This window comes from Anneissia japonica, unplaced genomic scaffold (genome assembly GCF_011630105.1).
Source record: "Anneissia japonica isolate Jap-2015-1 unplaced genomic scaffold, ASM1163010v1 scaffold5494_len192822_cov183, whole genome shotgun sequence".
Classification (NCBI taxonomy): Eukaryota; Metazoa; Echinodermata; class Crinoidea; order Comatulida; family Comatulidae; genus Anneissia; species Anneissia japonica.
In genome coordinates, this window is record NW_022717237.1 from 12528 (window position 1) to 38914 (window position 26387).

A 26387-nucleotide genomic window follows, 5' to 3' on the forward strand; every position below is an offset into this window, starting at 1 on the left:
AGATGTGGTCAAAGGTCATATACCCATGTCAAAATATTACCAAATAATATTATAATTTGAGTGTTATGTCGAATTAGAAGCTAGTTACTTATTCGCCATAGAGGGCGTATTTGCAAATAAAATCACGTAACTGTGGTTGGAAATGATAGATGAGGTCAAATGTCATAAATCCATGTCGAAAGATTACCAAAGAATAGTATAAGTTGAATGTTATAGAGAATTAGAAGCCAGTTATATATTCGTAGTAGATGGCGTATGATATACACATTAATTCAATTACCAATGGCGGAAATGGTAGAAGTGGTCAAAAGTATTCTATCCATACATGGAGTTATAAAATTATTATAACTCCATGATCCATATAAGGAAAGTGACCAAAACATTATAATAATACAGTATATATTTTAAAATATTAGGGACTGTCCCTCTAATATAGTTTGAATAAGGAACTATGAACTAGGAACCAACTTCACGGACATACCAAAAATGATCAATGGTTATTTAAGCAACCAGCATGATGGGACTTACATGGTAAAGGAAAGCTTAATTTATGAGCTACAATTGACCGTTCACCCCGAAGTCAAGCATAGGAACCAAAAAGCCAAAATCGTGTCGGTCATTTTTCTATTGGCTAATCATGACGTAATATCATTTACCGTACCTTTAGCAATTTGAAGTTCGGATACGGTACCGTATCTCTAGTTATGGCGGAAAAAAAATATGATGAGCGATAGGCCTATAATAGCAATTTTATTTATTTTTTTATCTTACTACTGAAGCAACTTACTGTACTTCCTTAATTAACATTTTAAGCTCAAATGGGATGCTTAATATCCTAGGCCTAACCTAGCTAGAGGGGGTGTAGAGTCGTTTCGGCCCCGGGTCATTTCGGCCCGAGTCGTTTCGGCCCTGAGTCTTTTCGGCCCGATTTTTTAATTTTTTGTCATGCAGTTCGGCCGCGGTGTATGGAGCGCCGAAGGTGCTGCCGCGAATAATAATTTAATAGAACAAGGTGGCTAAGCAGTATAGGCCTACCGTTTATTAAACATGAAACTTTTACTGCAACATCAGATATTCACAATTCTTTTTAGTAGCATTTTATTATTATTATTATTATTATTATTAAAGAGTTCACATTGCAGTATCAAATGGTGTTATCTTTCTTTTTACAGAAACAACGCAAATGTTACAAGTCGATGGTTTGGAGACACGTTTCTTTTTAGCGTTTCCATAGGATGATATTTGGATCATGTTTATAAATGCTCCAATAAAATTTATTTATTTTATATTTTATTTATACGAATAAATTCGCGCGAAATATTTGTTTTCTAGGCAGACGCTCGAATGTAACATGTGAGGCGTTTTGGGCGATCATTTTTTCCCCCTTTTTAACTGCCCCCTCCCCTCTCTTTTGACATCTCTGGCATCTGCCCCCGATGGATCCATATTTTCGATTTGTAGGATGATGTACTGTTGTCTTTGTAAATTCTAAAATGATGATAATGATGAAATATTGTTTGAGCTGACTGTACAATGTAGGTAGGCCTAGTTCTGAAAAGATTTTTTTTTTTTAGAAAGTCTAATTTTTGTGTTGATAAATGAAATTACTAGCCGCGAATACAAACATATGAAATTCAGATATATTTGATTTAACAATTAAAATAACGCAACAAAACACTAAAGACTTTATTAAGGATAGAAATTGATAATATATGTGCTGTCTTGTACTTGCTTATACACTTGACTTTTCACTACTGGGAACTGCAAGAAAAAAGAACATTGTTTTTGAATAACCACATACTGTACTGTAAAATTAATACTCAAACTAATTAAAATATCTGAAACAATAACAATTGTAAAACTTAAAAAAAAAACAGAAAAGAAAAAGTATTACTTAATAAAAAAAGACAAAATAAATCATACTAAACACACACACAAAAGAATTAAAAGATCTTTAAAAATACAGAACCCAAATAAACTACAGTGCGTACTTGGCGCTCCATACCGCGGCTGTTAATTGAAATCGAACAAACAATAGGGCGCGACCACTTCTGACCCAGGTCGTTTCGGCGCAAAAACGGCCGAAAACGCCCCGGCCGAAACGACCCGGAACCTAGATGAGGGTACCAAGGCCTTCCCAAAGCAAAAATACTAGAAACACAAGATAGAATTCTCCACAGGCAAAAACTGTTTCACCGAAATGCATGGTGGGAATACAAGCAATGGGGCACCGCATAGCGTACGGCTGGATATTGTGAATATATTACTTCCTTTTGCGGAGGTTGAAATCGTTGTCATTATCTATAATATACAAATAAGTAGGTATAAATAAATAAAAAAAAAAAAAAAAAAAATGACAAACACAAGCGCAGATTCGTATGACCGGACTCTGATTACTGATAACAGTTTTCTTCCATTCCTGGTTATACCTAGCAACAAAAGGGCGCCCTGTACGTCTGGACCAAGTATAGAAAACTTGCATTATATAAAGAGCAGAGCGCCGCGTACGTCTGGACCAATATCCGCCTCATTTTTGCTATGCGAGTGCTATATCTTGTATTTCTAGTATCTTTGCCGAAAGATAAATCATGAAAGACAACCTATCAGAAATAAGTACACTATGTGCACGAAAGTTAGTGTACCTTCAAATAAACTAGTCTTTAAAGTACTAAATGTTTTTTTGAGTTTTATTTTCTATCAGAAAGAGAGTAGGGAAACCTAGTCACATGACTACAATCATCGAACTCCGTTAATTGACTTTGTGAAACTAATGCGCCCTGAACCATAAGAGCCGAAATAGCTCAGTTGGGAGAGCGTTAGACTGAAGATCTAAAGGTCCCTGGTTCAATTCCGGAGAATCCGCTTGGATTCTGAATATTCCCGGGTTTCGGCACTTATTTTTTTTTAATAAAAAAAGGGAAAAAATATCACAAATTGCACACACAAGTGTACATATACAGATCTAGATACTAGACCTATATAGATCAGGGTGCCTTTGTATATTATCGTATTGTATTATATTGGATGGATGGATTATTAATGATTATTTAAAAGTTTGAAAGGAAAATGGGAAAAACCCATAAAACAGCAAACGGCCACATAATGCAAAACAATTTAAAATAAAATTAAAACGGAAAAGTAGAGAAAATCCGATCAGAATGACAAAATAAACTAAGCATCCACTGGAAGGAATCCCAATATCTACAGACTGATCCATTTCGGCCTTCCAGGCCTCATCAGTGCAGCTAGGGTATAGACCCAAACAAAACGTTCGACCAGCTTAGGTAGGGCCCAAACTATTCCCACAACCACTAATGATATATATATATATCTGTCTCTTATACACATCTAGATGTGTATAATATCATTAGTGTCTTTTATTCAATATTCAATAAAGTAAAATACAGTAAAATTTTTAAAAATAGCAGCACAGGCTGAATTACAATTTGAATGTACAATAAAAATAGCAAATGATACATTAAAGATTCTACAATACAAATCAAAAAATTAATTAAAAGAGAGCAATTTACAAATAACGACAGTAAAAAATACAATAAAGAGACAATTAAATTTACAAAAGATACACATAGATACCAAAAAGGGTAGCTTAATAAATAAAAAGAACACCTGAGTCATTTAGGTTCATGGTACTTTTGTAATTGTGTGTACCTCGTTGAATATTTATGAGAAACTTTGGGAGGAAGAAAAAGATGAAGTTTTGACTCTAAATTAATCCTACTGTTTGCAAAGAAGCACAGTCTATCTAAATTCAGCTAAGTAATGACAAGGTCGTAAGATTTAATATTATTATTTATATATATATATATATATATATATATATATATATATAGAGCATGATTTAATCCATGTGTGTTCCTTAGATACATAACTCAATGAAAAAGACGATGAGATGTCAACGACTTGGTAGACTTGGAACACAAATTTTATTCAAAACATGAATATTTCAACCCGTACTCAGGTCTCCTTCAGCATGTGTGACAAACAAAATATAAGTTGGCTATTACAATATAATTATGATAAAAAGTAAAGTATGATTGGTCGACATTTTAATAGAATATAATGAACATGGTGATTGGACAAAAAAACTAAGGAGCGGAGTAACAATAGAAATAATTAATAGATAAATTAATTGGTCACTGTAATAATAATGAGGCTAATATCAGTGTGGGAATACAGATCTCAGTTAGTAATAACAAAGATGGAAATAAACAATGACATTAGAATAAAGGAACCGCTTAGATTAAACCCCCTTCAACATGATAAATAGCAAATAAGCAAAAACATGTTAACAAGCAGCCAAATAACAAAGAGCCAGAAAGGCATATATATATATATATATATATATATACTATACTGAACTATATACTGAATAAAAAGGCATACTAAACAAAAATAGGCAATCAAAGAAAGACCCGGGGACGGGTTGAAATATTCATGTTTTGAATAAAATTTGTGTTCTAAGTCTACCAAGTCGTTGACATCTCATCGTCTTTTTCATTGAGTTTTTAGTGTTTCTAAAATCAACATCTTACGTATTTGAGTTTCATTAATGTTACGTTATATTATATTCTACATATATATACATATATATTATATGTATGTATTTAATATATATAGAAAGAAAGGTATTAAGAGTGTTAACGGCTATCTTGATTTATATTATATGCAAATATTTGTTTCTAGCCGTACAGCGAGAGGTCGCAGGTTTGAGTCCCGCCAGAGGCATTTTATTACACAATTTCTTCATTTATTTACAGGACTACATTCGTTGAAAGCTGCTACACGGTGTATTATTATGTCCTTTATTCGAACACTGTATTTACCTTTCTTTGATGATTTATATATAATTTAACAGTGTTAACAGCTATCTTGATTTATATTATACGCAACTATTTGTTTCTAGCCGTACTTGATCTTGTCCTTTTGTTTTAACACTTTTTCTTTCTCAGCGCATAGACACACAATGTATAGGGCCTATGCGCCTTTCAAATTTAAGATTTGATTGAATCGGATTGGATTGGATAATTGATTTTATTAAATCCAGAGAGAATGCAGCTCATATAAAACAGGTTTTTTTTCATGCGTATACTAATTACCTTATTTCCCTATAAGTTTTGTTCAACTACTGCTTCGTAAGTGTTAACCATCGACTCTCGATTTTGTTTAAATCAACACAGCACTTAGTGAGGTTAAAATAAAAATGTGCTTAATTTTAATGTGATCTTTAATGTTACTACTTGACATACTAAAAATTAGGCGCATGTCTCCAACTTTATTTATATAATATAACGGCAACAATTTCCATCTTTTTTTATGTTTTCTACACAGTAATTTTCTTGTCCAAGTAATTTTGAGGGTTTTTATGTGTAATGAGAAATCAGGCATATTTAGGCCACCTATTAGATTACTGATTAATGTTTTTCTCTTAATTATTTCTCTTTTTCAATTCCTTAAATTCCTTATGTCAATTTGTAATAATATTAATATAATATCCTCCGGAACGTAAATTATAGATGCGTTATAAATTAATTTAGACAATGCAAGGCTCTTTAATATTGTCACCTTTCAAAAGGTTCATAGCTTTCCACTTGTTTAGTGACCTTTCTCAAAGGTGGATCCAGAATTTTTCAAACGGGGGTGAGAGGGGGCACAACATATTCAAAATAGATGAGTAGCGCTAATTTCTTTATATATGCATTGAAATTTTAAAATTTGGTGGCAAAATGGGAGGGGGGGAGCACCCTCCCCCTGTCACCCGACTACAGGATCCTCCTGTTTCTAAATTAATTAGCTTATTATCCCAACTTAATTTTTCATTCCTTTTTATTGTATACCAAGTATATTCCCAATATTTTTATTGGCTCATTTACACAATTTAAGTCACATGGTTTTTCCATTCTATTTATATTACTGAAAACCTTACAGAAATTACTAACCCTGCACAATACAGTTTTCATTACCAACAAACAGTAACAGTAATTGGGATACCCATGGAGACCCACAGCAACTACATCGAATTAAAACTGTCAGAAAATTGTGGGTAAAAGAATTCTTTATTTTCTATGTTTTAAATCACAATACTGTACATTCATGAATATTCTATATTTAATTAATACAGCCTGAGCCTACTACAGTAAACAATACAAATTAAAAAAAAAACATACAAAATTTAAAATAAGACAGTAGGATGTATAATGAATATAATCTGGCTCAGAAGGCAGAACATGGGGGTGTTCTTTATGTGAATCACATGAAATGCATAAGCCATCTAATCTTCGGCATCCTAGTCATTGAAATCACTGTAAACTAATAAAAGTAACTGAATGATATTTGTGACTCCCATAATTAAAAGAATTCTCTATACCAAATATATAAACACGGTAAATAAAATTTATTAATAGAATACATAGCCCACCTATAAAATAGTATTAATATCTTTAGAGAAATACAACTACATAAAATTTACTAAAAACATGATCATTTATTATTTTCTAAGAATTATCATTAATAGAATTATCATTAATAGAGTTCAGATAAACAATGATACCAAAATATGATTCAGATTGTAAGCTTAATTATTAATGAAATGTTGCCATCATCTTTACTTGAAAAATGTACACACACATATATATATATATATATGTATACAATATAGTTTTGTGATTCAAATTGTTATTTTGTAAAAACTTGAACATAACTCATGGTGGCAATTGTTTACTAATATCAGGGAACAGTGAAATTACATGGAAACCTCTCGAACCGAACATCAAAGGTTATAACCCGCGGTATCGCCGTTCTTATTATAATCACTGATAAACAATTTGCAACTAATTACAATTGCTTTGCAATAAAATTTATTAATAGAATACATAGCCCACCTATAAAATAGTATTAATATATTTAGAGAATGACAAATACATAAAATTTACTAAAAACATGATCATTTATTATTTTCTAAGAATTATCATTAATAGAATTATCATTAATAGAGTTCAGATAAACAATGATACCAAAATATGATTCAGATTGTAAGCTTAATTATTAATAAAATGTTGCCGTCATCTTTACTTGAAAAATGTACACACACATATATATATATATATATGTATACAATATAGTTTTGTGATTCAAATTGTTATTTTGTAAAAACTTGAACATAACTCATGATGGCAATTGTTTACTAATATCAGGGAACAGTGAAATTACATGGAAACCTCTCGAACCGAACATCAAAGGTTATAACCCGCGGTACCGCCGTTCTTATCATAATCAACTGATAAACAATTTGTAACTAATTACAATTGCTTTGCGCATGCTCGCTATCGTGTTCTCGTTATGATCGACGTCGTGTCATACCATGATTTCCAGGGAACAGTTAAATTAAACCACCTAAGTTATACAGAAACAATTAAATGTGGACTAGGCCTAGGCCTACATCGCGACGATTGTTTAATATTTTGCAAAATGCTCGATGGCGAACGGTCTATATTCTATTTTAAAATACTAATCAAACAGCAAATCTACAGTTTGACATGGATTCGGGCCTAGATATACTGTACAATACATATATACTAATACTGTACAAAGACGGTGAACGTAAACGTGTACACCTGTCAGTCACGATCAGGTAGCCTAGCCCTATATTGCCTAGTACCTGTACGCCCTACTGTTAGGAGGCTCTGGGCATTACAGGCGACCTAGCATGGACGTTTGCTGCGAATGCTTTTTCCGTTTAGTCTAGAGTTGCGCACCTCGCTGTGGTTATCGTAATTTCACTGTTCCCTGCTAATATCAACAACTTAAATCTAAAAATAATTAGGTTGTAGGTAACGTCTCTGGTCTTCAAAGGATTCAGACTGAAATGAAACAAGAATACAAGAATATGATGATGATCAATTATTCATTACGAGCATATCTTTCTACCCAAATATGACAATTTGACTAAATTGAAATGGCAATTATTTTTAATAGTAACTAGGGAAACAAGTTTAACAAAATACTTGTTTCCTAAAGATACACTGTCTATCAAAATTTATGGAGGTAATAATATTATCAATTGTGAACAAATTCTCTGTCAATTCCTATTTCAAAAGTAAATAATCAGGGAAGTAAGCTCTCAGGCTATGGTTTCACATACTTTTGAGATAGAAACACAGAAGTGACAGATGTGGCTCTGATATTATTTAATATTTTAAAGAGAAATGATTCATACATATAATTTATTACATATGTAATTTATTAATTTATTTTACTTATCTTAATTCTGTCTAGTTTCAATTGTCTCATTAATACTACAAATAAACCCATTGTATCATAACAACTAAGCAGTCTTAAAATAAGAAAAATCATTTAAAGAATGACCAATACTATAAATGAATTGTATTTGCACTGCAAATTATTGCTATAAATTAGTTCTACAGTAGCTGATTCTTAGGTCAATAAAAATAAAATTATAAAGAATGTATGTCACTGTTGTACGAAAACATGCCAAAAACCCCAATTAAGGGGGAAATTTCACCTCTCCTGAGTAAGGGTATCCTATTCGGGAGACACTCCTATTGAGGAGACACTTTTTTTAGTCCTGAAGGTGTCCCCTTAATAGGGGTTGAACTGTATTGTTAATTTTGTTTAGAAATTTGTTAAATTTTGTCATTCTTAATGCTACATTACTTGGTTGTATTGTTAATTTTGTCAGATTCTACTTTTGTTTAGAATTTTGCCTAGTTTAAATTGTCTCATTTATTAATTTTACATTACTTAGTTCTATTGATATTTCTTTAGAATTTTGTCTACATTAAATTGTCTCATTTATTAATTCTACATTACTTAGTTGTATTGATATTTTTTTTAGAATTTTGTCTGGTATAAATTGTCTCATTTATTAACGCTTCATTACTTGGCTGAATTGATATTTTTTAAGAATTTTGTCTAGTATAAATGGTCTCAATGTTACATTGCTTGCTTGTAGTGATGGTATGAGTCGTATAAATCATATACAATTTAGCTTCTTTTTTGTGAAATGATGGTTTTAAAAAAACAAAAATTTCATAAGTAAAAGATCATCACACTCTTTTGTTAAAAGCAGAAAAATATACATTAATGTATACAAATAAACCCCACCCCCCAAAAGAAAAACTTACCCTTGAGGAGGAAATTGACTGTTCTTCATCTCCTGTAACTATGTATGGAATTGAAAAATGCTGCAAAAGGTAAAGGAAAATTGATGAGGAATCTCCATGCAATAATTAACAAAATTTTCAGTTAATAGCTTTAATCGAGGTGTAAAGTCCTTTGCAAATAAATTATAACTTGTGCCATCCAGAATGGATGTTCCTAAAAACAATATTAACTTAGATGAAAATTCTTTCTGTCAAATTGACTCTTTCACTTATCTCGGAACTATACTTATCAAATTCATCAGAAAAAGAAGCTGAAAAAAGAATTCACAATGACTCGAAATAATTTTGGTCGCCTGTGGTCTCAGCATCACAGTATTTAAATAGCTACAAAGCTGTAGTGTTATCAATACAATACTCTGTAGGACGTAAACCACCCAGGACAATAACCCCAGACGAAAACCACCCAAAATGGAATACAATAAGGCATATAATAACAAGTCACAGTGTAAACTATCATATTGTAAAGCTGATAAAAACAGACCCACCAACATTGTCCACCCCACTGCCCACCCCACTTTAACAACTGTATATTCCATTGTGGGTGGTTTTCGTCCAGGTGGTTATTGTCCTGGGTGGTTTAAGTCTGATTTCCGTTTCTCCACTCTACACACACTATGACACTTTACCAAGATCATCACATATCAAATTGCCAAAATAACAAGAGCTAAAATTTCAGACAGATCATGTGCATCTAATAGATGTCAGGACAAAATCCCACATGTAGAAGTGTTGTGGTGGGCTAAGGCCAAATAAAAAAATGTATTGTGTTGGCCACGCCCGACCAACCCAAATTTTACGAAATTCAGGGTCGGCATTTTAGTATTTTTTTTTTTTTTTTGACTACAACAAGGAACAATATTTTTTTTCATGAGCTAAAAAGACTGGAACAGCCTTGGACTAGGCTAGGGGGGTTCCAAGGCCTAGCCTTGTTTGGTGCATGGTATGCCATGCGAATCCAAAATTGTTGTAGAAAATACACAAATAATACAATATTATTTGTGTATTTTTAAGTGTAAACACATTTCTGGTTAAAAAAAAAAAAGTTTCACTACCGGCCTACACATTTTTTGGATTTTCCCCAAATGCGGCCAACACAATTTTTTTTTTTTTTTTGGCCTAATTATGCCCAGCGCTGAAGCTGTTATTTCATCTTAGCAATTATGTTAAACTGGTCATGTCGCTAGGATTCAAAAGCATTTTTTGGTGGGAGAGGACGTGGGCACACTAAACTGTGTTACAAGAATGTTGTCCAACCACACCTGAACGCCTGGAAACAATGTGCAAAAGATGGATCTCTCTGGAAACAGATGACTCAAAAATAAAAAGCATGAGTTATGCGATGTTATAATATGTAATGCACGTAATGCATGTGATCATGGTACCCACATTGGAGAAACCGGTGCCACTTTTAGAAGTAGGTTTCTTAACCACAAATCTTCAATCCGTGTACGGTAAAAATGGCCCCGGTAAAAATGGCCCCAAATGACAGGTAGGTAAAAATGGCCCCTAATAATAAAATTCTGTATTAAAACTTTAAAAAAAAAATCATTCTATCATTTTTAAAACTGAAATAATTTAGTTTTTAAAAAGAATCTGGCATAAAATAAATTGCCATTTATATTTGACTTTTTCCAGGAATTACATATTCAAAGAAAAAAAAAAAATAAGCCAAGGATAACACTTTTTATTTTTTTTCTTTTTAATGTTTAAAAAAAAGCAACAATTTAATCAATAAATCAACATAAATCATGCATTTATTAATACTAAAATAATTTATTTGCGGAATCACAATTTTCCAGAAATTCAATTCGGGTATTGATAACCCCGCAAAAATGGGTTGATATGAACATCAAATTATTATTTTTTTTTTGTTAAAGAATAATAATATTAAAAAATACTTAGCCCTAACAGCCGCATATACAAAAAAGATCTATTAATTAATCAATCAGCTAAAAACTAAGTTATTTTAGTTTTCAAATATGCATATGGTTTCTTTTGATTTACTAATTAATTTTTTTCTACAGGGTATTTTACAGCATTTAAAAATTTATTTTTTTATTAAATTTTATAATTAGGGGCCATTTTTTATTTTTTATCAATCCGCTTTGATCTGGGATTAGAGTGACAATGAACTTTAGCCCTATCACAGTACCATTGTTTGTATAATTACTCTTGTATCAGCCACATTTTGTCATTTAGTTTTATAAGCTGAAAAATCCGGGGCAGCGCCTGACGGGGGGGGGCTTGACTCCCCATCAGTCTAGTCATAGTACAGGCTAAATGTGACAAAAATCCTATTTAACCTTAAACAAACTCTAATAAAAGGACTGTTTGCATATTCTTGTAGGCCTATATTTGAAAAGTCATGAAAAAAATTTTGTCACTTTTTATAGTAGCGTTTACAATATATTCAGGGTCAAAGGTCAATTACTTATATATGCAGCATGTAGCAGGTCATAACTCTTCAACTACTTGCCTAAAAGTACAAAAGTAGTGTCTACACCGAGGTTTTTTTGGAACAACAATCATGGGAAATTTTTGACTCATAGCATGTTCTGGGTCATAAATCCTCAACTAATTGGTTGAAAAGCAAGAAAATTGTGTCTACACTTTCGTGGTCAACATTTATGGAAACATTTTTACCGCTTTCTAGTAGCTGCGTTGACTAAATATTTAGGGTCAAAGGTCAGCGACCTTTATACAACTATGATGGTCATAACTCCTCAACCAGTTTGCCTAGATGCACAAAAATAGTGGCTACACTTAGGTTTTTGGGATCAACTTATTAAAGTATTTTTGCCACCTAATAGCTGCGTTGATTAAATATTCCAGGTCATAGGACACTGACCTTTAGGAAATGTATGAGCAGAGAAGAAAAGGTAGTAACCAAGTAAATTTTAACCGTAACACTGAATGCAAGTATGAAAGGGAAGTCTATTTAAGTAATACAGTACTGCAAATAAGAAACGACTCTTATTATACCTATCAGATGAATTCCAAATCCCACTTTTATGACTATTCCAAGCACGAGTGACAAACATTTTACGAATGCTAAAATGTCAATATTATTATTATTATTATTATTATTATTATTATTATTATTATTATTATTTGGTGCTTAGAGACCTTGTTTATTTCCACCTTTTTAATTGCCCTATTAATATTATTATGAAATACAGGTATAGATTTTATTTTTTTCATTTTCTAACGAACATTACAAGTTCCCTTTTTGAGTTGAGCAACCAAATGTTGATTGACGTCTGTATACACATGCCTTGAAATTTTCCTCGAAACCCACCCTCGAGCATGACAAAAAAAGAATGGAATCGTCCGCCTTCTTGAATTCTGTATTTAGGTATATGGGGGAGGTAGGCACTCTTTATGGAGTGACGCTCTAGTTCCTTTTTTGCTAACCATGAAGATGTACAGTAAGTGTAACTGACTGGCCTACGGTAAACCTTCGAACTAGCCATAGATTGGCCATAAATCTTTTTCATTTAACGCACCTACACTTTGAAATTCACTTCCTGCACACATTATTAAACTGTTCTTCTGTTGCTTCATTTCAAAAATTACTTAAAACTTACCTTTGCCATCAGTAAAGTGTAAAGCGCCTTTGATAATGCACCCCTGTCGTTTAATTGACACTTTATAAATTATTATATTATCTTATTATTATTATTATTATTATTATTATTATTAGCATAAATATAACCACATTTAAACTCCATGAAATTTAATTAAAACTATAAGATACTTTATTAGGCCATTTTTTAAAATAAACTTCCCTGAAAGTTAACTTCAGAATTCACAGTACACTGTAGTTAATAGGTTGTAAAAACTGTAATAAAAAAATAAAAACTATTTAATCTTTTAATCTGATAGAGTTATTTCCATCCATCTAGGGTGCCATAATCATAATTTTTTTCTTACTTCAGCCCCAACTGTTGTGGGGCTGAGGTGGGTGGACATTCCATTTGCGCAAGACCCTCCCTTGATTCCTCTATTTCGACTTTCTGGACCTGCCACAGTTGGAGTATCATTTCCAGGCCTGTCTCTTATACACATCTAGATGTGTATAAGAGACAGATTCAATTCATACACATCTAGATGTGTATAAGAGACAGGAGTGGAGGTAGGTTGTGTGCAAATTCTTTTTTAAATGCAGATATAAAGAAAATTATATTGATAGTACAAATTTCCGGCCATCTAGAGGTGCCATATTTTCTCACCACAACCCCAACCATGGTATACAACCTGTATCAGTGATAGTACTCCATGGAGGATTAAAGTGGACCCACCAGCCTGCCCTTACCCTCTAAATTATTCAATTTTTCTTTTTAATGGAGATACAGTATAAAGAAAATTATATTCACAAATTTTATGTCTGAAAGTGCAGTTTCTGGCCATGAGAAATGCCATAATGACAAATTTTCTTACCTCAGCTCCAACCATGGTGGGGCTAAGGTATACATCCTCCATCTGCGAAAGTACCCAGTGGCGGATTCAAAGGGCCCACCAGCCTGCCCCCCACCCTCCTAATTGTTCATTTTTTTAAAAATGCAGATACAGTATTAAGAAAATTATATTCAAATTTTATGTCTGAAAGCGCAATTTCAGGCCATCTAGAGGTGCCATAAGCACAAATTTTCTTACTTCAGCCCCAACTGTGGTGAGGCTCAGGTAGATCCTCCATCTGTGAAAGTGAACTCTTAGATCCGCTACTGGAAATTACAAGAATTATGAAGTGATATTAAACAGTAGCTTGATTGATCCCTATAAAATAACTAATAAAATTGCTCAAATATCCGTAGCTTCCAGGGGAATCCCCAGACCCCCTCCAGCCCAGATGCTCGCATCGCTCGCATACTGGACCTTATGAAGTCCCCCCTCCCACTTTCATAAATGTTCAGCCGCCGTTGCAGCATTCATACTGTTTCGAAAGGAAAATTTTATTTTTTTGCTTTTAAGTTGATTGTGGAGACATTATTCACTTGTGCTTTTAGACCAAGTGGTGGCGGAGTTATGATTATCATATGTTGTATAAAGGTCATTGACCTTTGACCCTGAATATTTGTCAATGCACCTACTAGAAGGTGGCAAAAATGTTTTAATGATCCCAAAAACCTACAGTAGGTATAGCCACTATTTTTGTGCATCTAGGCAAACTGGTTAAAGAGTTATGACCATCATAGTGGTATAAAGGTCACTGACCTTTGACCCTGAATATTTGGTCAACGTAGCTACTGGAAGGTGGCAAAAAGGTCCTAATAAATGTTGTTCCCAAAAACCTAGGTGTAGCCACTATTTTTGTGCATCTAGGCAAACTGGTTGAGGAGCTTTGACCATCATAGTTGTATAAAGGTCATTGACCTTTGACCTTGAATATTTGGTCAATGCTACTACTAGAAGGCACCAAACTTTTTCCATGATTGTTGACCCCCAAAACCCAGGTGTAGATAATATTTTTGTGTTTTTCGAGCAAGTGGTTGAAGAGTTGTGACCCAGAACATGTTATATAAAGTTCATTGACCCTTGACCCTGAATATCTGGTCAACGCAACGATAAAAAGGCGGCAAAAATTTTTTCATAACTATTTACATATAGACATACAAGAATATACAAAAAGTCCTTTTATTAGAGTTTGTTTAAGGTCAAACCATATTTAGCCTCTACTATCAAGCACCCCCCCAAGTCAAATTTGTCTTACCAATCATTTTGTTTGGATCTGATCAGTCAAGCAGAACATCTAGAAGTCCCCATTAAAAAAAAACAAATCTTGTTTTGTGAGGAGGGGACACACACAGACCCTCCCCCACCCCCATCACCAATTCTAAAAATTCTGGATCCGCCCTCTTAATAGATTAAAATCTGAATTAATTACAGTATTATTAACAAAATCTAAATCATTTTTTTTTTTTTAATCTAAAAAAAAAAAAAATTGTGATTCAATTATGAAGCCATTGTCAAGTTCATTTCAGTAAAAGACTGCAGTTTTACCCTTTACGGTATTTATTTCTCATTTCATGTTGTGCACAGAAGATAGTACTTAATTATTGATAAATTTACCTGTTGGTCTTGGTCAAAATATGATCTACTGTACATCATTTCACTTTGACGGTTTGACTTCCCTCTAGGTTTATAAGGTTGTCCTCTTGTACGTACATTGCGGTTATCATACACTGGATTAGTTCTCTGACTTGGGATCATTATACAAACAATAACTACCAGTAAAATTACAAATATCAATGCTCCAACAGCTCCAAGAACTATAGCGATAATCACTAAAGTTGAAAAATCTGTTTTAAAAATAAAATAAACCCGTTTTATTGTAAAATAGGAATAACATTATGACAAACAACTGCTTCATAAAATACAATAGTTTGAAAATAATGATAAAGTATTCTGAAATGCATATTATTAATGTCAATAATATAAACTCTTGATTGATTTTGAAAGGTCAGGGCAAAAAAATCAAGTAGATAGTATCGCATTCAATGCATTCTGATTTCAGCAGGTCAACATCACATTTTGTAAAAAATAACCTAAGCGTTCTTAAAAAAGTGTTCTTAAAAAAATAACCTATGAGCTTCATTCCAAGATAGTACTTACATTGTAAATGAAAGTTAAAGAAACAGAAATAAACAAACACACTTATATGTCAGTAAATTATACTCTGTGATTGATGTTCTCGTTGATGATTATCATAGCCTTAATAGCGTATCTGTATCAAGTATGGTCAAATCCCCGGTACTGGAATGAGTAAACAGGGTTTCGCACAAGCATTTTAATCATGGAAGACGTTGTTTAATGGAGAGAATGTACTCTTTTAGCTACAGTTACAATATTAAAGTGAAGGATATTCCTTTTTGTCATAATGTTATTCCCATTTTTACAATAAAAGTATGCATGTGCTATTTCCTGGCAGATGAGCTAGTCTTAGTATAATGCGCTTGCGCAGATATACTCTATGCTATGGTAGTGGAATTTTTCTGTAAAATGAAATGTGTTACAGTTCATTGAATTTTTATGTAAAATGCATGCCAAATACTGTCAGTGTAATATTAGTTTTATCAGGGAGTTGGTAATTGGTCCTATGTTTTGACAGATGAACAATGGCTGATAGCACCTTGTCTGATAATTGACTTTGTTAGGGTAATTTTGACCTAGTTTCTGCAGTATACTCATAACTCCTATCAGGAGCCTTTTATTTTTTCAATATGGTGGGGAGCTGAGGTGGGTATGGTATGTAGTCCATTTCTACTAACATTAAATCCTGTATCCTGCCCCTGCCATGGGTCAGAAAAGGGGTAGCTGCTTAGCAGGTTCAGGCAAGTGAGTAAGGATATTCGATTTCCACTGAAACCCCAGCACGAGTGAATGAAGTGACCGAGCGCGGGTGGGTACAGGAGGGTAATCCCCTCCTGTTAGAAATTTTAACAACCTATGGGCATGCATTTCCTAGGAAGCAATGTTGTGAATGTGTAGTAATTGCTTACTGTCCATACGCCCTGATTAGGTACTGTGTTGTTTTATTTCCAATTCCGACACAAATTATAGCCATGGACTACTTATACTGTACATGCATAAGTGCCGTAATTTGGGCAATTACTGTATTATGATTATCGTTCTTCGTCGTGTTACTTTACGTAAAGGCTAACCTAGCTACCCGACCTCATTTATTCATCATCATTGTCAGCATCATCTCTCCATCATTTGATAGGATATTAACATGTAACTCCTTACTCACCATTCATACTGTAAAGTATTTTAATTACGCGGATGATACCTGAAATGATAGCTCGAATTTGTGCGGAAAATAGGTGTGCAGAATCGTAACCACTGCATAATACATTGACTAGCCTATATTAGGAATTCAAAGCCCCTATTTTTCGGCAAAATCTGCACGAAAATCAGCCCTTATTTTCAGAAATGTGCAATCAGATTCTTATATCTAGGCTTATTTTTTTGCGTGGAGGATATTCCCTGTGCAGGCATCACTTTATAGTCTGGTTACAATTATAAAAAAAAAATCAATACGATGACAGCGTTTTCGATATTTTAAGGAATAGTAAATACAGTATAGTAGAAATGTTTCATTTTATTAAACATAAACAGTCTTATATTTATTGTTCAACATAAACAAACAACATATACAGTACTTGCTGGAACATTCACTCATTCAGTTGTGGGAGTTGTTGAAACAAAAATATAAGACGAGGTACATGTGTTTCATATTGCATCAGCCACCAGTACTGCAGAAAAATTACCATCTTCCAAGACTGGTATCATTTTGATTTGAACAACTATTGGTCAGAACAACCAATACAAACTCATAGTACTTCGTGCATGAGTAATCAATAGGTCGGAGTCAGAGTAGCTTAATTACCGCGGCGTATAATACTATAAAGGCATTGCTGAACTGCTAAAAACAAACCTGAGTCTTATCTGTTTTCGCTCAAGTACAGTTCATTACCATCATCTGCACTTCGTACCTGCCCCCCCCCCCCCCCCCCCTTTTTCCCCTTCTCCCCAGATCTGGAATTGTATCAAAACATTTCATTAATTAAAATAACTTTGGAATTCCGTGGATCCACAGAATTATCACATGCCTGCAGTTTTCCAGCTGGGTTTCCAGCTGCTATACCTGGCATTTAGAGATGCCATAATTTCTTCAAGTAGTTATGCAATCAATATCCCAACTAACTAGATAAATATTATGTCTGCTCATACAACCATGGGCATCCACCAATGGCAGCATATGACTTCCGCTAAATGTGGTTAAACAGTGGCAGATCCAGCAGGGGACAAAGTGGGTGCTCGCCCCCCACCCCCAGCCCAGTTTTGTAAATACATATTAAAAGAAAAAAAGAAAGATAATAATAACTACAATAATTGATAACTATAATAATAATAATAAAACTAAATAACAATGACAATTACATCTTTACAGGGCACGTTACAAATAACCGACAGGAAGTATTAATTTTTTCCGCTCAAGTTACACAAACACAACGTTGTACAGTATCTCCGACGCTGATTTGTCTTTTAGAACATTTTCAATCAGTAGATCGAATACCTACATGCAAATATCATACACTATGTCGTGTAGGCCTATCGTTAATATTAATTTAGTAAAGTTTTTTATCATCTTAATATACTAGGCCTAGTGATCAAATACTCAAAAAAGAGTATGAAAGTTTTTATTTATCATTTTCAATGCCTATGTTGCATATTTTAATATTAGACAGATAGATGCTTAATAAGCACACTTAAGGACCATTTTTTTTTTTGCTTGCTTTTTTTTAAATGTTTTGTTTGATTACTGGTATGTAGATTCTCGAAAAATAGGCCTATCATCTTGTATTGTTCATTTCCCAGTGCATCATATTACTGTGTCTATGCAAATAAATACAAACACCTGTATAGGGAAATACTGTAATAATAATAATATTGGATATTTATAAGACGCCGTTATCTGCATGGAGCGCTCATGGTGCCAGAGCCAAGCAGGACAGAAAAAAATACAAAAGTAGAAAAATAGTGCGAGAAAGAAAACGAATGAATAGGAGAAGTGCTGTTCAAACAGATGTCTTTAGTCTGGACCTGATGTGTAAGTGGGCAGAGAAATGCTGACAATACAAAATATATTTGCTTCCTTTTATCAAACCGTCTTAAAAGTCATTTTGATAAGTGGTAAATGCAAAGCTTCCAGGGGGGCCTTGGCGGCCCCAGGCTATCGGGGGGGGGGAAGATACCCCTACTCCCTCGGACCCAAGGTCCTCGTTTGTGTGCTTCGCACCACCCCGGCACATCCATCCTGGATCCGCCCCTGTTAAAATGCTAAAAATGACCATTAATTTTTCATTGGAAAAGGATTTACAGTAGTTCTGCATTCTCAATTTTGCACCCTGCCTCCCCCCCCCCCCATGCTGAACGATGCATACGTCCCTGACAGTTACATAGGGGTGGCGCCAGGGCCCCCCGTTGGGGAGAAAAAGCACAATTTGTCGGGGAGAAAAAAAAATTATATGTATTTTCTACATATGTATTTTTCTACATTTATTTTTCTACATATTAGTGTATTTTTCTACATGTATTTTTCTACATATTAGTACATACATACATGATACGATGAATTACAACAACTTATCAACTTGGAAACAAGCCTGAGAATGTGTCTATTATTTATTTGAAAATGTCTATTTCAACTGGATTATTTGGCTACTTTCTTGTATCATTATAAAGAAGAAATTGAGAAGATCCTAAATCAGCAATTCTTTTTGAAAAATTCAAGGTATTTTTTGCAATATTTGGTATACTTTGGGGCATTTTTCTAGGCTCCAACCAAGCTTTGAGGAGCATACTTCAAGCATTACTAAGGCAAGCCAACAAGCACTCTATTGACTCTTTGTTCAAACTGTTTATCAAATTAATTAGGGCCAGATAAGCTAGCCTCTGTCTGACATAATAGCTGAATAGTGAACAGGGAGTGACTTCTTTACCAAGCCAAATTGATTACCACCATGGTGAATTTTAAAATTGGCCTAGGATCTAACCAAGGAATTAGCACCAATAGCTCTTGTATGAACAGTTTCTATGGCTTTTCTGATGATGAAATCAATATCTGCATAAGAAATTATAACTTACAGGTATCAGAGTATCATAGAAATTACACCAGAAATTATGAATCTGTCAACCAAACTCAACAAATAGAAACAAAGCCTACATTTAAAACTACTGCAACCCAGACAATGACTTGTTCACTTGAGGACAGAATCTCAAATCTTGAATCTATTATAAATACGCTTGTTTCAAAACTACAAGGAAGCGCAATTTCATTTAACCCTCAAATAAACTCTACTGAAATAACTCAAGAATCTACTCCTTTGAGAGATGTGCCAAATATAAGCACATATAATCATTTTGAAGCTCTTGAAATTGAGGATAACAACGACCTTACCATCAATGAGGACCAACCGCAAGTTAACACAGCTGTCCAAAACTTAAACACAAGCTACGCAAATGTACAACCTGAGTTTCATCCTACTGTAATCCCACATCAAGTATTCAACAAAGAAACTCTGATCATAGGTGATTCAATGTTAAAACATATAAAGACACGAGGACTATGGAATGCATCTGTAAAAACACTACGGGGATACACAGTGCAACAAGTATCATCAGCACTAAAAGAACTAGATGTGAGCCAAGTAAAAAATGTGATTATACATGCCGGAACAAATGATTGCAGCAACTTAAATTACAACAAAGAGGAACTAATGAAGGATTTCAATGAACTTGTTTCAAGCTTAAAACCCAGAATATCAGGAAAGGTGTTTTTGTCTGGAATCTGTCCCCGTCTTGATGACCCACATATCAATGTGCGTGTACTGGAAACAAATGAAGAGCTCAAGTCAAGATACAAAGATGACTTCATTGACAACTCTAAAGCTTTCTTATGCAGATATGGTCTGGATGCTTCCAAATTTGTATATCATGGCCTTCATCTCAACAAATATGGAACCTTTGCTCTAATCAAAAGCCTTAATTCAAAAATTCAAATCATAAGGCCCAAAAGAAACAACCTTCAAGAATCATCATCAACTTACTGCTACTTTTGTGCAGAAAGTGGTCATACCCGTCGTGTATGTCACCATGGTCAGCCTGTAACTTGCTGGTCATGCAATTCAGTGGGACACAAGTCTAAATTCTGCGAGATACAACAATGAAAAGAAGGCGAGGAAGCTGATGCCGAATTGAAACTTAACGATAATGAGGAATCCTTCCACCTGGAAATGTTATTTACTTTGGACACTTTTAATACTAAGGACAAACACTCAACAAATATCAACGGAAAAAATGATGAGCTATCCAAAACTTCACTAAGTACTTCTAACATTTTTTCAGAAAACCATAAGATTTTTAAGAACAAAGGGTTAAGTATAATTGGACTTAATATTGTGACACTTCCGGGTAAATTTGATGAACTTAAACATCTTCTTTTAAACAATACAATAGATATAGTTGCTTTGAATGAAACCCGCCTAAATAATTCAATCACAGATAATATTCTAAACATTAATGGATATGATATTTACAGAAAAGATAGAAACAGAGAGGGAGGGGGAGTTGCCTTTTATGTAAATAATAATGGGGGTTTTACTCACTCTGTTAGATATGACCTAATGCACAATGAACTAGAAATGATTATACTTAAAATTAAAAAACCCAAAAATAAGCCCATTTTAATTATAGCCTGGTACCGCCCTCCAAATTCAGAACTCAAATTATTTGAATATGTCGAACATGTGCTTGAAAATATTGAATGTGGAAACAGAGAAATTATAATGATTGGTGATATGAATTGTGATATACTATCAGCCAATCCAACATGTTACACTCAAAGAATTAATGAAATTGCTAAAAATTTCCATTTAAAACAGTTAATTTCAGAACCGACAAGAATAACTAAAAATAACAGAACTATCATTGATCACATTTATTCTTCATTTCCTGAAAAAATATCAACTTCTGGTGTTCTGCATACGGGAATGAGCGATCATTCCATTATATATGCAATAATTGGGAAAGAAGAAAAAATTAAACATAATCATAAATTTAGAATTAGTAGAACATATAAACACTTTGATGAAAACCAGTTTAAGTCAGATATGGAAAATGTACCCTGGCATGAAATTACTTTTTATTCTAATGTTGACGATGCACTAGATGATTTTGAAAATAAATTTCTAACAATAGCAAATTTACATGCACCTTCAAAGAAAAAAAGAGTAAGGCATAAAAATAGCCCCTGGTTAACTAAAGAAGTATTACAGCTTATGCATGAGCGTGATAGGACTAAGAAAAGAGCAAGTAAAGAAGAATCATCTCAACTATGGGATGAGTATAGATTAATAAAAAATAGAGTTAACTTCGAAATAAGAAATAGCAAAAGGGAATATTTTTCAAAACAACTAAAGACTAAAGATTCTAAAAAAATATGGGAGAACATACGACTTATAATACCAAAAAAAACTAAAAATACAGAAATAAATAGCTTAAAAACCGATAAAGGAATAGAAACAGATCCTTCTAAAATTGCAAATACATTAAATAACTACTTTGTAAAAGTTGGACCTAATTTAGCCGAAAATATTCCTGATGGTAAAGAAAGGACAGACTTAAATAAAAGTTTAATAATTGATAATGACCTAATCTTCAATTTTAATTTAGTGGACCAGGAATATGTTTATAAGAAACTAATTTCTTTGTCTGTAAATAAAACAACTGGGATTGATGATATCCCTGCTAAATTGATAAGGTTATCAATAGATACTATTGTTGGTCCACTAACATATCTTATTAACTTGTCACTTTCAACTGGTGTGTTTCCAAAAAAATGGAAGAGATCAAAAATTTGTCCGATTTTTAAAGGTGGTGACAAAACAGAACCTACAGTAGTAATTACAGACCAATTTCAATACTACCGATCTTGTCAAAAATTCTTGAACGAGCTGTGTTTGACCAAATTTACCCTTTCTTAAATCTAAATAATATGATCTACGAATATCAATCAGGTTTTAAACCAGGTTTTTCCACAACTTCAGCTTTAATCAATGTAACAGAGGATTGGATTAGTGCCATTGATTCTGGAAAATACATTGGATTAGTTATGATAGATTTAAAGAAAGCATTTGACACAGTAAATCATAAAATTCTTATAGACAAACTAAATAAATATTCTCTTGATATCTCTGTTATAAAATGGTTTAAACATTATCTTAATAATCGAACTCAAATCACAAATGTAAATGGTGTTTTGTCAAATCAGTACGACATTGTGTGTGGAATACCCCAAGGTTCAATTCTAGGGCCACTATTATTCATTTTATATATAAACGACTTACCTAGTCATATTTGTCATGTAAAAATTAGTATGTATGCTGATGACACAGTTCTATATTATGTATCTAAAGATATAGAGGATGTTGTCAACAAAATTAACATTGATCTAGGAAATATTAAAAACTGGTTAGCATGTAACAAACTAAGTTTAAATGTAAGAAAGACAGAGTGTATGTTTATTGGCACACATAAGAAATTGGCAAAATTAACAGATACAGATCTAAATATTAACATTGATGGTGAACGTTTAAATAGGGTGCAAAGCTGTAAACATCTAGGCGTGTATATTGATGAAAATTTATCTTGGGAGAAACAAACAGATCATGTTAAAAATAAGGTCCTGCCTGGCTTATACTATTTGAAAAAGTCCTGTAACATTATCCCCCAGCACCTTCAAAATTTGATGTACAAATCTTTAATAGCCCCACATTTTGATTACTGTAATGTTGTGTGGGGTAGAACAAATAAAACTTTAACTAACAAATTACAAGTTCTTCAAAACCGAACAGCAAAGATTATCCTAAAAAAGACAAGTTACGACTCAAGTTCCCAAGCCTTGCAGGATCTTAAATTGGTAAACCTTGAAACAAACCTCTTCTACAATGAGGCTATTATTATGTTTAAAATATTTCATGATTTAGCACCATCATATCTTAGGAACAGATTTACCTTAAGAAATCCACAATACAATACAAGAACAATGGATGTCTTATACACTGAAAAACCTAAAACTGAATATAAAAAAAGAAGTTTAACTTACCATGGTGCTAAGTTATGGAATAATTTAAATGATGAGTATAGAAATTCAGCAAATGTTAATAAATTTAAAAAAATCATTAATCTAATCTAACTTCTGACATTAAATTAATCAATTACTGTATGTATATTAAATTAATTAATGTATATGTTTTTGATTTATTTTAAACTAAAGATACTATTTAATTTCACATTTTAATCACATTTATTACTTAATCAAATTCTTTAATGTTTATACTTTTGTTATGTATTTTGTATTTTTATATTTTACCACTTATGACCTTGCACGGCCTTGATGAAAAACACCCTTGGGTGATCAAGTTTTTCCGTGTTTAAATAAAGTAATTATTATTATTATTATAGTAGACTCTAAAATCGATTAAATAAGCCTTTGAAACCCCTAAATTGTCAAAGTTTTCTGGGGCTTTGCCCCCAGGACCACTTTCAAAACCTTTTATTTGAAGCTCGACCACGCCCACTTTGCTTTCGTCTGGGAAATCTGACCCCTCGTCGGGGCATCGGCCCCCCCGTCGGGGACCTAGGCCCCAAGTCGGTCAAATCCTGGCCCCACCCCTGCAGTTACCAGCTGCTATTTTTGGAATCCAGCTGCCACATTTTCAAAATTTGCTCACCTCAGCCCTAACCACGTTAAGGATGAGGTGGATATAGACTCTGTTCCAACTATCTTGTGGCTGCCTATGGAGTTGGTACCGTGTTTATTTTGCTCGGATTAAATAGTCAAAATTGTCTAAATTGTCAAGCGCCAAACGTAGGTAAACATTTATTATAGTAGGGCCTATTATATTCTAAATAACAAATTAAGATTCAAGGACTCGGGTCAGAAAAAGACAAAAAGGATAATTTAACTACAATAAGCTGCTATCATAGGAACACACAGTGATCGCGTTTGATGGCTTCTAAATTCTCAATGTCGGATTCTGATGGTTCCAGCACTCTGTAGCCTACAGAAGCAGCCACGGTATAAGATATTGCTTCATCATGAACTTTATGTTGTTGTTAATGTTTTACTGCTTTTGATTGACTTTTGGGATTCATAGTTTTTGAGTTGGCAAACTGGGTTTCGGCAAAGTGGACACAGCAATCTGGCATGCGGCAAACTGGGTTTTGACAATCTGGCCTAGACCTATTCTTGCATTGAGTCTGTCAACACCTAGCTAGGCCACTAACCAAGGCCATGGATCTGCACTTGGGAGTAGTGGAGGGGGCGGAAAGATGAATGTGAATAAAGAAAGCATTGGACTGTACATCCACCAGATTTATTTTGTATAATTATATACAGTACATTTGAAAATAAGAAATGGACCTCATATGCACTTACCATCCTTGTTGCTACACACTTCTCCACTGTATCCATCAGGACACCTAAAAGTGGAAATATAAATATAAATACTGTATAACAATTTTTATCATTATTTTTGGCAAAATAAAACACTGAGACACTATTAAATTATGTAATCAATGGATCCATGTAGTTTCAGCACAGATTCATTTTGGCCTTGGTTGTTTCAGACCTTTCTGAGCCAATACGAGGTTAAGATGCTGGAAAGACATTGGTCAGGACGTCATGAAGCCGAGTAAAAACAGTTATGTCCCAACAAATGCAACTTGTTGTTATAGCATTTGCAAATTTGGGAAAATTAAGGTTAACAAACATTATTTAATCAGAAATTACATTATAAATATGTATTTTTTTCTACAAAAAAAGCCCTTTTAAATATTTATAGACACACGGTAAACCAAAATTATTTTAACTCGCCATGCAAACCTTCCAAAATATTTTCAATCAAAATATATATGAAAAATATATTAAATGGAAAAAACATATGCACAAAAATAAATTAATTCAAATTTATTAATTTTAGGCTGTCGTATTATACTTTCAAACTTAAAAATAGTATAATATTATACTAGTTTCATCACTAAAAAGATGACATAGAAACATAGAAAGAGATAACACCATTAAAACTATTATTTATTATATAAACCCATAAAATGATGTAATAATTACAATTATAATTCTGATTTAAATTTTAAAAACTAAAAGTACAGAATGAGTGCTATATAAATAATTAACCCAACTAAATTTTGAAGCAGAAGCAAAACCTCTCCTCAGGTTTTTTTAATTGTATATCTTGGTATATCTGGCCTGATGTTACCACCAATATTGAGAGGCCGCCAAAATATTTATTTGATTTATAAGCCATGAAATACTCGCACCTAGGGCTGAAACATAGCGAGGTCCGCTTCACAACCTGTCAACAGTGCAAGTTGGGGTCCAACTTTTGCTGGAAGTGAGCAATTTTATTTTTGACATTTTTAGATTCTAGCACAACAGCTATTTTTAAACAATAAACAAATGATGATTATCAATAACTGAAAAAACATATTACAATAATTATGAAAAATATACATTAGTAAATAATATCAATTATGCTTACGAACAAGACTCAACATAGAATCTGTTGACGTTGCATACTCCACCATTCATGCATAAACCATCAC

General features: G+C 33.3%; 1 protein-coding gene and 1 non-coding gene across 2 annotated transcripts; one reads left to right on the top strand and one right to left on the bottom strand.

Moving 5' to 3' along the window:
- Positions 1-2790: 2790 nt before the first annotated feature.
- Trnaf-gaa lies at positions 2791-2864 on the top strand. The gene has a single exon. It is a non-coding gene; the product is annotated as a tRNA-Phe (tRNA).
- Positions 2865-5771: 2907 nt separating this feature from the next.
- On the bottom strand, positions 5772-26387 carry LOC117110165. The gene is made up of 5 exons (XM_033252779.1): positions 26324-26387; positions 25204-25247; positions 15270-15499; positions 9162-9221; positions 5772-7877 (listed from the first exon to the last, which is right to left on the bottom strand). The coding sequence occupies exons 1-5, from the start codon at positions 26371-26373 to the stop codon at positions 7827-7829; spliced, it is 435 nt and encodes a 144-aa protein (XP_033108670.1). The 5' UTR covers positions 26374-26387; the 3' UTR covers positions 5772-7826.

What these genes read in the sequence shown, in the direction of transcription:
- LOC117110165 (XM_033252779.1), bottom strand. Translation starts at nt 26,373, where the DNA reads ATGAATGGTGGAGTATGCAACGTCAACAGATTCTATGTTGAGTCTTGT. An exon ending in AGTGTGTAGCAACAAGGATG is followed by an intron (nt 15,500 to 25,203) that starts GTAAGTGCATAT and finishes TTTTTAAAACAG; the next exon opens with ATTTTTCAACTTTAGTGATT. An exon ending in AGTCAATTTCCTCCTCAAGG is followed by an intron (nt 7,878 to 9,161) that starts GTAAGTTTTTCT and finishes GTTTCATTTCAG; the next exon opens with TCTGAATCCTTTGAAGACCA.